This window comes from Haliaeetus leucocephalus, unplaced genomic scaffold, assembly GCF_000737465.1.
Source record: "Haliaeetus leucocephalus isolate CR32 unplaced genomic scaffold, Haliaeetus_leucocephalus-4.0 Scaffold450, whole genome shotgun sequence".
NCBI classification, from domain to species: Eukaryota; Metazoa; Chordata; class Aves; order Accipitriformes; family Accipitridae; genus Haliaeetus; species Haliaeetus leucocephalus.
This window is the reverse complement of record NW_010972886.1, coordinates 562,205-577,041: the sequence shown is the minus strand read 5'-3', so window position 1 is coordinate 577,041 and position 14,837 is coordinate 562,205. Positions and strand designations below refer to the sequence as shown.

The 14,837-nt window shown below is 41.1% G+C and overlaps 1 protein-coding gene across 14 annotated transcripts in view; it reads right to left on the bottom strand.

The window, feature by feature from the left end:
- HIVEP2 (human immunodeficiency virus type I enhancer binding protein 2) overlaps window positions 1-14,837 on the bottom strand; it is a 139,541-nt gene that overhangs the window by 18,387 nt on the left and 106,317 nt on the right. For all 14 annotated transcript variants that reach the window (XM_010574599.1, XM_010574605.1, XM_010574603.1 and 11 more), the window contains 2 exons: window positions 7,434-7,478; window positions 514-6,139 (listed from right to left, as the gene is read on the bottom strand). In XM_010574599.1, the coding sequence (XP_010572901.1) occupies window positions 514-5,928 (5,415 nt within the window). In that variant the 5' untranslated portion in view covers window positions 5,929-6,139; window positions 7,434-7,478. The remainder of the gene's footprint in view (window positions 1-513; window positions 6,140-7,433; window positions 7,479-14,837) is intronic.

The window sequence follows — 14,837 nt, the reverse complement described above, 5'->3', positions numbered from 1 at the left end:
TGGAAAATAGAGATGGAAAAGCCTTAGAAGGTAATTTATTGCCATTACAGAATTTTCCCTGGCACCATTATCTAACACTTAGTCCATGAGGAAGAGTCAGTATGTAAAAGACATTAAATGGATCTGAAGATCCTTTACTCAATTTTAACTTAATCTTTACTTACGAATGCACGTGGATGTTTCTGTCTGATAATGTTTGAATCAGGACATGGCAAAAAACAAAGTACAAAATAAAAGGAGATAATGTATCAGGCTCTGGCACACATGAAGGGAGGGCTTTAAAAGCCTCACTTTTACATCTGATTTTGAAAACAGAGACAGAGACAGGAGAAGTAGCAGAGCTTGCAGAAGGGTAAACTGAGGTTCAAAAGTTGTCATGGGAAGATGTCAATGTCTAATTTCCCAATAGGGAATCTTTTTTTAAAAAAAATCATTAACTTACATTTCATAGTTTACTAATATTTTCTCAAATAAAGGTATATGAATTTAATTGTATTAAAACCTCTGACTTACCTGAGCAAACTGCTTCCATGCACTTGATGATGTCAGTTTACCAGCTCCAGGTCTATGCATAGCAGCCAGAGTGTAGATTTCCGTGGTGTTTTTTTGCTTGGACCTTAAAAGTGCTAAAGTGGTCTTTGTACTTAGTCCAGATGGGTTTGGGTTACATGAACTTATACACCATGAAGCATAAACAGAAGACTTGAGGGTTGGTTGCTGAATGTAATTGGGTTTCGTATAGTTTAAGAAACACCAGCTCACAGTAGTAGTAGTGCGCAGACTTGGGAACTGAAGGATCTGCTGAAAATCTGCTACGTCTGTCAGGAGAATGGTTGAGCCTGTGACTTTCCCACTGGTATTGGATGACATCTGGACTAACATCCCAAGAGGCAATTTTTGATGTTTCAGTTGGTCTTCTGGCTGAATTTCTCCTGGTGGCAATGAAGACCTCTGTGGGCTCATGCTCATGTCTGAGGCTGTTTCATCCACATCCAGTTCTTCTGGTGAGTCTCTTCCTTCAGAAGGACCACTGGACTTCTGCCCTGGTGATGTGGAATCAAAACTGGAAAGTTTCTCCCTGCTCAGTGGGAAAGCATCAGCTGTTGGCATGCTGACAGGTGGGAAATCTTGAGATGATGAGGACGACAGCGGTGAAGAGGATGACATGGATGGCAGACTTTCTTTTGGCTCAGTAGCACAGCTCTGCCTTACTAGTTGAGGCTTCTGCACTCTTGGAAAATCTTTCTTTATATCTGAGTTAGTTAACTCAACTGCACTTAGCTCCTCAACTATCTGCCCATACATTTTTTCTTCTTTGACTCGTTTCTGCTGCTTGGTCTCCATGAAGAGCTCCAAGCTGCTGGCAGGTGAAAGCATTCGTTTGCTTCCTCCCAGGGTAGAAGCCATGTCAGAACTGGAAGGCAAACACAGGGGAATTGGTGGCTCCAGTCCAAGTGGTAGTGTCTGCGGCACTTTCCACAAAGGATATTTTTCTAGCCCTCCATGCTGACCCAGCATCTGAGCTATGTTAAATCCAATTCCTTGCATGGTTGCATTAGTTGCCAATGTTCTTTGAGAAACAGTCTCATCAACTTTACAAATTACAATTGCAGGACTGTTGCTCTGTCCAAGGATCTGGGAAATGCTTGTGTACATGACACTACCGTAAGATGGCACATGGGTTTGAATCCTGACGGGAACAACTGTTCCTGGCAAAGACTGTACAGATCCATCACTTGGGGAGTCAAAATCTGTCTGAAGATGCTGCTCAGAGGAGGTATCTGTTGGTTTAATGCTATGGTCTGACTGGTACTTAGCAAGAGTATTTTTTGAATACTGCCCAGAAGTTCCTGAGTAATGCTGGTATGCTTGCTCTTTAGCGTGCACATAATCTGCTGGTTTCTTTCCAATAAGCTCTGGCACATGTTCCAGGTGATAACTTGGAGGAACGTCTGTTTGGAAAGGCTGTTTGACATAAGATTTCTGCAGCTGTTGTACAAAATGATGCTGGAAGTGTAGAGGTTCTGTGCATGACTGCCACAAGACAGGCTGCTGAGATGGTGGTAAGTGAACCATGCAGACAGCTGGATAGGGGAACTGAAACATGGTGCTATGAACAGGGGGAAATGGGACTTTTTCCTGATGTGCAAATAGCTGCTGCTGCTCTGATGGATGTTTGTTAGGAATATAAGGTGCTTGTTGGATCAAGGGAGTCCTTAACATTTCCGGGCTGTCTGCAAGAAGAGCCTGTTGCTGGGCAAGGTGGGACGAGCTATTACTAAGCTGAGCACAAGAGCCAATAGCCTGTTTTCCAGAGTCATCTACCTGAATGGGCTGAAGTACAGAGGAAGGGGAGTGATGCCAGGCAAGCTGGGAGGAGCGAAGACCAGCCTGTGCATGTTCCATCTGCTCCTGCTTTATACTTTGTTCTGTGCTCTGATCAGTCTGGGAAATCTCTGGAAAACCACTGAAGGAAGCCTGGCGAACCAAGAAGCATTTCTTCCTTTCTCGGGATGGAGACAGTGCCGTAGTAGGTGTCCCAGCTGAAGAGGCATGAGACAGGTTCCCATAATCAAAGGATTTACTTCGGATCTCTGGGATTTCAGCAGCATGAGGACAGGGCATCTGTTCAGATGAGCACCGTCTCATTTCCCTCTGATGGTGATGCCCAGGGACGGAAAGTGAGTAAGCACCAGCTGGAACTGTTAAAAACTCAGACTGTTTTCCAAACTCATCTTGTTTGGGAGGCGTGATGAACTTCATATTCTCTTCTCTTTCAAAGGACATTGAAAAACTAGAACTGTGGGACAAATTGCTTTCTTGGCTAGGGCTGCGAGAGAGGCTTGTACCTGTGGACTCAAAGCTGGATTCTCCAGAGGAGTGCTCCATGTCAGCCAGTCGTAAACGCTTCTTTTTGGGTGGTAGCTTTTCGGCTGGAAGTTGAGAAAGGGTTTCACTTCTCTGGGGCCACTGGAATTCTTCGGTGGGTCTCTCCTGCTCTTTACTCTGCATTTCTTTATCTTTTTCAGGCTTATCTGGCTCCTCCGTGACACGAATTTCAGGTACCTGTATATTGTGCTGGCGAACCAACCTGGGCTGCATATGATACGGCTGAGGCTGTTGGGATGGAGACAGCTTACTGGTGTCAGCATTTTCCATTTGTGGAACTCGGTCTGGGCTCATTGGGGACTCACAAATCTCACTCTCGCATGTTTCAGATGGTGAATAGATTTTTTCCTGCTGGCATGCAATATGTTCTGTAGATTCAGACCTTTCAAATGAGTTTGGCCTGCTCAATGAATTTGTGTGCTGAATGACAGAGATGACATTTCCAGGGGGCTTTCTAGCCAGTGATTCTGCAGTCTTTTCTTGCTCTGCAGTTAAGGATGAGTCTTCCAGAGAAGCTGCCGGGCTTCCAGACTGCAAGTAAGGCCTGCAGATTTCAAAACGCTCTGCATGGCAATGGGCAGCATTGTCCAGGCCTTGAAGGGCAAATCCACTCCTTGGCAATTCCTGAATTTGGGATTTGGGATCAAAGTCCAAAGGCTGAATTCCACCAGTGGTGCCAGTTGTACTGCTGCAAAGCATGGGACTGTCTTCCTCATCTCCAACACTCTCCTCTTTCCTGCGCTTTCTGTTTTCAAAAGTTGTTCCAAGCATGGATGGCACTGCCTGAGATTGTCCAAGTGGATCAACAAAGTACTCTCCCCCCTTGCTCATCACACCTATGGATGGCGAGTCCCTGTAGTTCTGCTTCTGAGCTTCAAATTCTTCCCACTTTCTGTAGTGCTTTCCACTGGCATCGTAGTCATAAAAGGTCTTGTCTCCTTTCTTCTCTTTTAAGGATGGTCCTTTGTCACCTGCTATCTGTCTGTTGGAAGCAATAATGATATTTTTCCCTGGCCTTCCATGATAGTCTGAATCCAAGTGCCCCTCCTGCACAGAGGGCAGTTCAAAGGCAGCCTGTCTTCTCAACATCCTTTGGTGGGATATTCCCACTGTCCCGGGGTAAAATACATCATCTGAGCCAGTCATCTTCTCATCAAATGAATGGCTTCCTCTCAGAGATGGGGGAATACTTAGGCTGTTTGCAGAAGAGGTTGGCATGGAGTTACTTCTAATAAGAGGAGAGGAATCTACTGGGGGCTCTAGAAGGACTGGCACGTCACCCTGCTGACTGACTTGGTACAGGTTGGATTCACTTTTGATGGATGATGTGGTGGTCTGGGATTGTCTAGATTCTGTATTGCTGCCTGGATAAACTTGTGTAGATTTAATAGTGCTCAAATTACTGGAGTCAATGAGTTCTTCTTTATTTGGAGTCAGCTGAGAAATATGTTCCTCAAGCATCTTGATATCTAATCTGTTATTTAAAAGAGTTAATGGCTCTGCTTTGCCCTTTCTATCCATTAAACTGTGTTCCTGATTTGTTGTAGCTACTGTTAGTGCTGTCCTTTGATTAATCCTGTAGAACTTCCCAAAGATGATCTCTTCGTAAGACTTTGCATTAGTATTTGGTGGGCTAATTTGCTGCTCAGCACTTTCTGAGCGGGAAAAATAACCAGAGTCAGTGCTTCCTTTACTGTGTGGGCTCAGGAGGTTTAACGACTGCTCAGAATCTTGCCCTTTTTTCTCTGACAGTCTTAGTGCAAGTCGCTGTTTAACTGTATGAGAGTCATCAGACTTGGTACTTAAGGATGGGTTTTGCAACATATCAGAGCCAATATATGGTGAACTCTCACTGGGTAACTGAATTCCACTTTTAGGGATAATCAAAATGGGCACTTTCATTGGCCCCACCAAGGACTCTTCCATGGAGGAGTGAAAACTGCTCCTGCTAGCAATGTCCAGGGGGAGCTGTGGGACGGGGCTCAGTTTGTCAGACCCTTCCACTAGGAGTGGGGTCTCCTCATCAGTGTCTGTGCTCTGCTCGCCATCTGAATGTATTTCAGCTTCCACGTCGATGTAACTGGCATCTAGGTCCAATTTAGAGACTGCTGACTCTGTGAAAGGTACCAATCCTGCTTTAATTGCATGGGCATGTGACTTCCTGTGCTTGTAAAGGTTGCTCTTCGTCTTGAAGGAGAAACCACAAGGAACACAAGGGTAGGGTCGCTCCCCAGTATGCGACCTAATATGTTTTTTAAGTACGCTAGGTTTGGCACAAGCCCGATTACAGTAAGGACAAATGTACTTGCCAGGCTTTTTGGGTTTGTGCTCCTTTTTGTGAGCATCTTCTGATTGTTCTAAAGATTTCTGTGAATATTGGCTGTATGCAGGGTTCAAACTTGAAATCTTCTTCCTGGAGAAACCTCCGCTATGGCTATGCATATGAAAAGGAAACAAGTCCTCTGAGGCAACTGATTGCAAGTGGCTAGGAAACTGCCATGGAGGGCCTTCCAAGCTCTGATGTGGCTTTATGTTGTGCAAGAAGCCTTGTGGCAATGAATGCTGTGGGAAAGAAAGTGAATGTTGACATGAGTAAGGACTTGGACGATGCTGTGGATATTGCTTCTCCGTGACTTGCTGTGCAGCTTCATTTGATGATACCAGTTTCCCAGAACTAAAAAGTTGTGCTGATGCTGTGTTTCCTATTTGCTCGTGATCTATTTGTGGTTGCCTCTGTACTTCTTGATTGCCAAAAGTGCTCATCTTAATAACAGCTGAATGTTCTTGCCTCCATCTACTTGGTACTTTAGCAGTTTCTCCAGACCTTGAGGTAGCTTTTTGCCCTATAGCTGTGTCCCCAGAGTCCATTTTGTTACACAAGGTCTTAAGTGCTAGTTCACTTGAAAGCTGTGCAGACACATGGAGTGTGTCCAAAGCTGTGCTTTTTAAAGTTTTGTTGCTCCCATTTTTCCAGGGCTGTTGCAAGCTCACAGACTTTTCTTTCTCTTTGGAACTTTCCACGCAGTAGTCTATAGGCATTAGATTTGTGTCTGTACACTAATGTGAGTATTATACAGTTCTGTTCATGGCAGGAACTTTCCTAAACAGTTTATTATACATTTGCAAAGACTTGTTATAGCATTTGGACATTTTCCATTGTTATTAAATACTGAGATGCAGAATGACCCAGAGATGCTTGTGATCTACTAGAGTAAAGTTCTCTTCATCTCTTCCATGGTGACACAGCTATCTGTATGGAAAAATCAAAAAGAAAGAAACCCCACACACCAATTAATAGAGCCATGCTAAATTACATTGATGCAGTCAGTTGCACTTTTATTGAGCCTTACATGAAAAGCATTGAGGGACTTAAGGAAAGGTAACTACATTTCAGAAAACTCCCTTTTGTGAGCAGACACAGTAAAGACTGGCTCCAGAGACTGCACACAAGCATAATCACTACTCAATAAAAACCCTAGGAATAGGAAACAGAGATCCATACTTTCCAAATTAAACAGTAGCTTTAGAAGGCTTTCTGGGGACAGTTTAAAGGCTTGATTCTCAGAAAGTCCACCACCTACTTTCAAAGCTTTTTCAGCAAATCGCTGCTGAAAATAGAGTCCTAACACCGTGGGCAGTGTTATCCAGTATTACTCACCTACAGTTCAGACATGCACTTTAGTCACCTGGCCTTCCTCTGAAGTCAGAGGAGGGTGATCAGTACTTCCAGAGGAGAAAGCTTTCCATATCGTGATGGGTGCTTCAGACATAGGGCATGTCTATGCACTTGGCCATCCGCTATGGAGGATGCTTGTTTCTCACTATCAGCTAGGCAGAAATCCTAGATGACTGCCTTGGAGTATATATCAAATTTTAGGATGGCTAAAGTGAGGTACTTCTTACCTTAGATCATCTAACTGGTTTTACAAGAAGGTGTTGATCACCCTTTTAAACTACTTTTAAACAGTCAAAAAAGAGACATAAAATAAGCATTCCAAACACAGCACTATCTATCGGTACCTTTCCACATCTCCATCTTCCAATCACTATATTAAATTTTAGTAAGAATGTCTTTCTAGAGGTAAAACACGTACTAGAGAAATGAGCTACAACTGTGTTTATGTGACTTTAGCATTTTAGATTTCAATGTCGAAACATTTCTACACATGCGTGCTACACATGCACTTTTCATGCTTAAATGCAATAGGTTTCCACAGTTTTATTATAAAGAAGAAAAGCTCAGAGGTATGATTTTCATAGACAAGTACACCATTTGAATTTGAAGAACAATGCAGGCTTCCTGCTTCCATATTATCCAAACACAGGACATTTTCTGGATGGAACAGTGAGAATTATAAAGAAAGACAGTCATGATTTTACAATAGCATGGCAAAGGGGAAAAAAACCAGTATTAGAGATACTGGAATATTTTTCATTCCTACAGTGGAAAAACTGAATTTGGCTTGAAGAAACATTAGCAAAGTGCAGGAAAAAACACTGGTAAGGGGAGTACATGGGGGTTTTTTTCAGTGTAAAACAATTACCTGCATCTTCTAGGCATCTAATAGGCATGACTAGCTTCAAATTTCCTGTAGAAAAAAAAAAATACAGTCATAAGAAATTCTTGATGTTAGGTATTGATGCTGAAGAAAGTTTTCTATTCTTTACAGTAGAGGCCTGAAAATTTCATTTATCCATCCACTGGAAAAAATTCATGTTTTCTTAGAGGTCTGAGCAACCACATTTTGAAGAATATGAGTGTGAGTCTTTTTAAAGTATTTAGGTTTCTACTGTGTAGATGAATAAGTGCAAGTCTAAACTAATGCAGTCCCACCTTCCTGAATTGGTGAAAAGAGAACTGCCAATGGACCTCTTCATTGCTACACCTTTGTTAAGCCTGGATTATCCCTGAATCCCATTGGCAAATCCCCTTTCAATGCCTCTCTCCGGCTAACACTTTTAGACTCCAGGCCTCTCATTAAATGTTTCAGGGACCAGAACAAAATCCTGGTCAGGGTGTCACCACTCAGGTACAAGAAAATACAGTGAAACACAAGTAGGTTTACAAATTGGTTAACACCAGTGGGATACTGCTCAAGAATGTATGGCTTCCTTCGCGAAGTGGAAACCTACAGACCAAATACATGGTTAAAAGACTTCTGTGAATGCCATGATTTGCCACCTGTCTGAATATCACCAGTCTGCACACTACTATCTGTATTGCCAAAAAGACCAGCACAGAGAACAGGGAGCCCGAACATCATCACGCTGCCCTAAAAGCATTTCTCCTGTCAAAGGAGGACTCTCCCTTCCAGTTTTCAACAAATCTTATCTTGAAAACAGATTCTGGCTTTTGTTTCATTAAAAAGGATGTTTGTTCAATTGCGATAACAAAAGCAACAATTATGGCTTTTCTTTATGGCTTTTGTTTGGGACAAAATTCAGAGCATCTCTAAAGAAGAGGTCTTTAGAAATAGCTGGAGTATTAGCTTCAGACTATGGGATATAGGCTGCTATAATGATCCTCAATTCGAAACAGTCAGAAAAACAGCTAGAGCACTCATGCTTTCTCCATTGAATAAAACCAACAGATGATAAAATAGTAAGTCTATAAAAGAAAAAAATCATCAAAACTTGAAAAATAATTTTTAATTCTTTGTAATTAATAACACTTTGAAAGAACAAACGGACATTAGTAAAGCCCCATGACTTGACGTAAGTAGACGCACTACTGTGCCACCTGTTACCAATTATTCATTTAACAGTAGAAATAACATATCAGTAGTTAGGACAGCAATAGATAATGGACTGTTGGTTTAGTCAAATAGGGATAACATATTTTTAAATTGTAACTATAGAGAAATCCCCTATAGGACAAAATAATAGCAAGCTATCAAATACAAACTGGAATATTTTAGGTCATAATGTCATTCAGCTTTGATGTACTAATGGCTTTTTAAATAACTCTCTTGTCTGATTCTCTAAAAGAAAAAAGAAAAAAAAAGTAATCCAAGTAAAACTATTTAATTTTCCTAATCCGCTTCCTTAAATAAAAAGCGTCACTACAAATGGAAAAAGAAATCGTCATGCGGGATTTACACTATATCAGAAGTGATTACCACAGAGCAGCTCTGCAGTGTCTTATGAGGGAATGGCAGGTAAGTGGCAAACCATTTTCGGCAGGTGAGCTAAACTGAACTGCAGGTCAATAATGATGCCAACATATGAGCAGGGATGTAAAGGAAAATGTGTGGCTTGAGAAGCAAAAACAGGGACAAGAGGGAATGTTCCTCACTGAAAGAGATAAAGTTATTAGCCATCTTCAAAGAAAAATACTTTTCTCCTCATTAGGCAATTTTGCAAATGGCGAAGAAGAAATTTCTAGAAGATGGGAGTACCCCTTCTGTTCCATACTCCCTCTACCGAGAGCACCTTTAGAGAAGAAATCTGCCAGTCATGGAATAGTGACAGCTATGGTTTTATTTGAGCAAAAGATGATGCTAATATACTTCCAACAATTTTCTGTTCTGGACTGAGACCTCCTTTACAGAGTTCAAGCCACTCTGCGGTCCTGCTATTTTCAGAATGTTCTACATAATTTTTCAACCTACACTATGAAACAGGTATAGACTAATTACAGGGATTATTGATGGCTTAAGTTTGGTCAGAGTCATTCTCCTGGGGAAAATAAATCCCTTTCCAGAACCAACATAATCATTTCTGGTTTGGTTTGAGCTGCCATCCATTCTGTGTCAAAGATGGCTTTAATATTATTTCTTTCAGTTTCTTTTTCCCCCTCCCTAATGGGAGACTGGCCTAACTGGAGAAATCTAAGACACTGCAAAACTAGTTTGCATACTGTCTGTTTTTTTCCAGTCAAACCTCTATCTCATCTGCCTGCACCCACAGCCTAGCTTAAGCTGACAACAGATCTCCATTTTTCAACTGATTAATGTTTCTCCTTTAGAAAACACTGTAAATACACTTTTCAATATTGCTCTTCATCAAACATATACTATTCAATCGACAGAAACTCCCTATATTTCAATACTACATATTTCAAACTAAGGAACTAAGGATGATAAAAATGCACATTTTCTTTAATACCTTTGGCATGGTTCAGCTCCGCTGGAGTGACTAAGAGGAGCCCACCTACACGGATCAGAAGCCGTACGGGAGTTGCGCTGAGCACATCGTTTGACAGGAGCTGCAAAGTCTTGCCTGGCTGGGGGCCAAGCCAGGTTTCCCGGTAGGAATGTCGCCTGGGAGCCAGCTCCCCCAGCCACAGTAACTGCACTATCTGCCTGCCTCAAACCAGGACATTTTACTTCTGTGAAAACTTTGAACATGAGAAGATTACTGGGAAACCAGGAGCTGTATTTATGTCAGATGCACCTACTAAATCAAGACTTTTAAAACTTTCTAGAAAGGAGCATTATCCTGTCGCTCCTTCTCCTACGGTGCCTTTGTGAGCTGCATGCAGAGGACATTTATCTGGTTGACTGCAGAGCTCCAAGATTATTCCCTCCTTTCTTTTTTTTCTTCTCTTTTTTTCAGATCATTAAAATGGTTACACTCAACAGCTTTAAAATAAAATTTGGCAAAATACAACTTTTACTACTTCTCAATTTGTAGCTCATATTACAGCTCTTGCAAGTGAACAAATTGGAAGCTTATGTATTCCAGGCTAAATCCTGAGTGCACCATACAGAATAAATATTGACTCTAGCGTAAGGACTAAGGGTCAGATCCAGCCCTGTTTTAAATCTTTTCTGTCCAGCTCTGCCAGCACAAAGCCGGCCTAAAACCACAGTAACTGGCCCCTGAAGAATTCATATTCTATAGGGCAAGCATTAGCACAGACAAGCTGCAGTGGGTCCTGTGAAATCCTTACACTCATGCACAAACCTCTGCCAAGACCCTTATTAGGCAAGTCTAGTTTATGTCTGGGATAAGCCCAGCAGCCAAGCAGCCTTACAAGGAAGAGAGGCCACCTCTGAGCGATTCCCCACCTGCAACTGAGAAGAAAATTGCCTTGGCCTTTTGGGAAGACAGACAGCACACCTTTGGCTTGCTGTCCTACCCCACATTTCCCTCTGCCCCACTAATGATATTCCCCAAAGAGCTGTTTGGTGTTGACATCCCGGTGAAAAGGAAAAAGTCTGGGAACCCTGATAAAACATGGATTTACAGCTTCTTCTACCTAGGCAAAGTCATAGGTGGGCTAAGTTTGAAGAAGAGCTCTCGACCAGCATTCAGTGTGCATCTCTGAACTGAAGGATTTAACTGGCATGAAGATAGATAAACATTTGTTCATCCTTCTTTGCAAGGTTCTGTATTCATTCATGGGCTGAGGATGTTACGTAGCAACATAACAGAAGGAATGCAGTCCTTGGGGTATATACTTTTGGCGTTCTACACAAATGAAAAAAAAGATGACCAACTGCAAGCTTTTTACACTAGTTGACACCACACTTGCGGTCTTTGAACTGTACTTACTAAAAAGATAAGGAAGAAGAAACACTTCTTAAATTTCCCAGTTTTGTAAAAAGGCTTCCCATTCTTGACCAGAGAGATTCTCTTTGCATTTCCAACAGCCCCTGGTTAGGGGTCCCATCTGACTGTGGTTTTGAGGCTGGCCTTCTACCTGTCTATTTGAACACCTCTAGGAATGACTGTAAATTCCTATGTCAACCACTGGCACTTGGCAAAGTATTGAATTACTGGGGAATGCAAGGATGCCTGTGCTTTTGCTGCAGTTTGGCAGGAGTTATAAGATGTCCTTTTACACATGCAATTCCAAGGCGGCAGCCCTTTTGAAACAGGTTGGTTGTATTTATTTTAATCTACCACTTTCTATATTGTAATTGCTGTTGTTACTTCTTCACATTTGAAGACACTACTCTAATTTGTTCATTTAATTCCACCCCAGATGTTCTGCCTGCCCTCCAGATTTCCATGCTTTATTGAACGTATTGCCATTCTCCAACACCAGCCAGAGAATCACAGTATTGAAAATACCCTGAAACATTTAGAACACATGTATTTTAAATTGGGCAGCTGAACTAATCATTACAATGTATTTTTTTAAATGTAATTTAAAAGTACAAAACCAAATACTGCTCAGCAAGTACACATAGTACACTGTGAATTTACTATTAAATGATCAAACAAACTGTACTAAGCTTACGTGAGGAGAAGCTACAGGACAGGATCTGTTCTCCATTGCTATGTTGGGTAAATACTTGTGTTCACATGGATTCCCCAAGAAGCCAGGAACTGAGGGGACTGACTGAGAGGATCCAGTTACAGATGCATCAAGGGCAGACTGCAAGCTTGTTGTGACCAAACACCAACTTCAAGCTTTTACGCTCAGGTTTTTATGAATGCACATTTGCGTCCCTGGTAGTTGCTGGTTTCAAGGGACAGAATCTGTGCACGTAAAACTAGAAGCGGTATAAAACCTGGCATCCTGATTTGTGCAATTATTATTTCAGTGCTTGCACTAAATCTGGCTCATATTTTGAGAACTATTCGAGAATCTCAGCCATGGAGAGATGGCATATAACAGCACATTTTAGTTAACTGTAGTAGTATTGATTATTTCATTCATTTTAAGGCTTTACCAAACTTAGCTTAATCTTGTTAATTCAGATAATTCAAAACATTATCTGAGAGCATTACCTGACTATGTTGGAGAAAATAACTGAAACCTGTTCTGCTTAAAAGCACGCTGAAGCCAACTAAAGAAAACAAATAAATAATCAAATCTGTTGTACTCTTAACATCCGTTAACCTTAACTGTAGGAACTTACACCTGTCTCAGACATTTCATATACATGTTAATGGGTACATGCCATGAAGAAGAACAAGACTCTGCTTCCCTCCTCTGAATGTGATCCTACTGAATCAGAGGTCAGGCCCGCTCTATCCCCTCTGCGGTGACCTTACAGAAAAATCAGGTATGAGACAAGAGTCTCTCATTTGACTTCAAGGAGCTTTGAAAAGATACAAGGTTTGACTCAGAACAACTAAAAGGAGACAAATTATTCCAACAGCAAGTACAAGTAAGAGCCAAATTCTGCTCTACATTATCTTGGTATGAATCTGAAGCAATGAGTTGCAAATCAAAGGACATAATTCCAGATTTATTCCTCATGAAAACAAGCAGAATCAGACATCACTTAGGTTTAGGCTCTTACATCCTACATACTAAGTATTTGAGGTTATTTGTTACAAGGTGAAAATAAACTAATCCAACACCTCTAACATGTCTACAGAGAAATACGTAACATATATTGCAATAAATGTTCAATTACATGGTAGTAAGAAAACATGAGTGATTTTCTTTAAGACATGCTGGCTTGTATCATAAATGCTTAGAGCACAGCTGCAGCAAAACACTCAGTTTTTGCTATGTTAAGTATCTCAAATATAATTTTAAACTGCCACTCTCTATAGAAAAAAGAGCACCCCCCAAAAAAACTTAAATTCAAGTTGAGTGTATTTTAAGAAGCCATAGAAGAAGCCTACAGCAGAAATGCCTTAACACTGACCTTTTCACTATAATGACAAGGATTGCTCACTCAAAGTACATCACTATTTCCTGTTTCAGCATCATACACAATGTACACATTACTACCGGACGGAAAAAATGTATAAAAAAAGCTTTCACGTTGCCAAAGTCCGACTGAACACAGACTTATTTCCACAGGATGACTATTAAAAAAAAAAGAAAAAAAAAAGAGAGAGAGAGAAAAGGCTACACAGGAGCCAAATTAATCTTAAACACTTCCTTTATAGGCAGAAATTTGCAAACAAATCACAGTTCTCCTTGAATGGAACAAAAACCTGCTATCAAAGAGATGCCAAAACAGCCAACAGGACAAACAATCTTGTCAGTCAATTAGCAGCTAATTGATCTCTCTGATCCCACTGCTTTTAACAGAGCAGGTAAATATTTTGTTTCTGGTTGCCTAACCTTGCTGTGCACAGAAGAGTCTGTCAGAAGTGCTTAAGCATGTCAGATAATACAAAATCTACCTGTTCTGGCTGACCATCTTCCAGTGCAGATACTCTGAATCTATCTCTATACAAAAGCAAAGGATTGGGATTATTCAGATATGAAACTAAACAAGAGAATTATATAAACTGCTAATCTTCTCACACTGCTACTTATTTCCTTGGGGAACAAGTTAAAAAATGAAAATGGATGAGTAAAGTACCAATCATTTCCCATGTGGACCTTAAAATGTGATGGCAGAGCAATGGCAGATCTGACAGACAGCACTTCCAGTGTTATTAAAATTTCAGAAGGCAACAGAAATATCACAGTCGTTTTGCCCCCCCCCTTCTTTTGAATTATAGTATGCAGTGACTTAAAATAGTGAGAGCAGCTCCCATGCAGAGAACAGTCAGAAACAGATGCCCACCACTAAGGTCCTCTGTAAACATTATTTTGATGGCTGAAGTTAGGTTTATATGATGCCTAATCCCATTGGTCCTAACCTGCACAAGAATGGGTTTCTCTCGAAGGTGAGTTAAATAGTAAGGAAACAGTATTTACTAAATGCACATTAACAATGTATAGTAGTATCCAAAGCGGTGCTGAGATACAAATGAGCTCTTAATTCTTGGGCTGCTCTCTTCATCAGCAGAAACTCAACTCTATCTCACTTTCTTCTGAGCCACAGAAATTGAACACAAGGATACTGTGCCAAACCATAGAAGTGTGAAATAGTTTCTGATCACTATTTGTAGAATTACTTTTTTTTTCCACACCTGCATTGTAGAAAAGAAATGGAGCTTTGGCCCTGCTTTTGGCCCCAAATTATTATCATGTAAATGAACAGGCATTATGTACCCCCCAAAAGACTAAATATCTAAAATCTGTGAAAAGCAAAGGCTCAGACACTAACCAATGATGCTATATGATGCCATTGGGATTG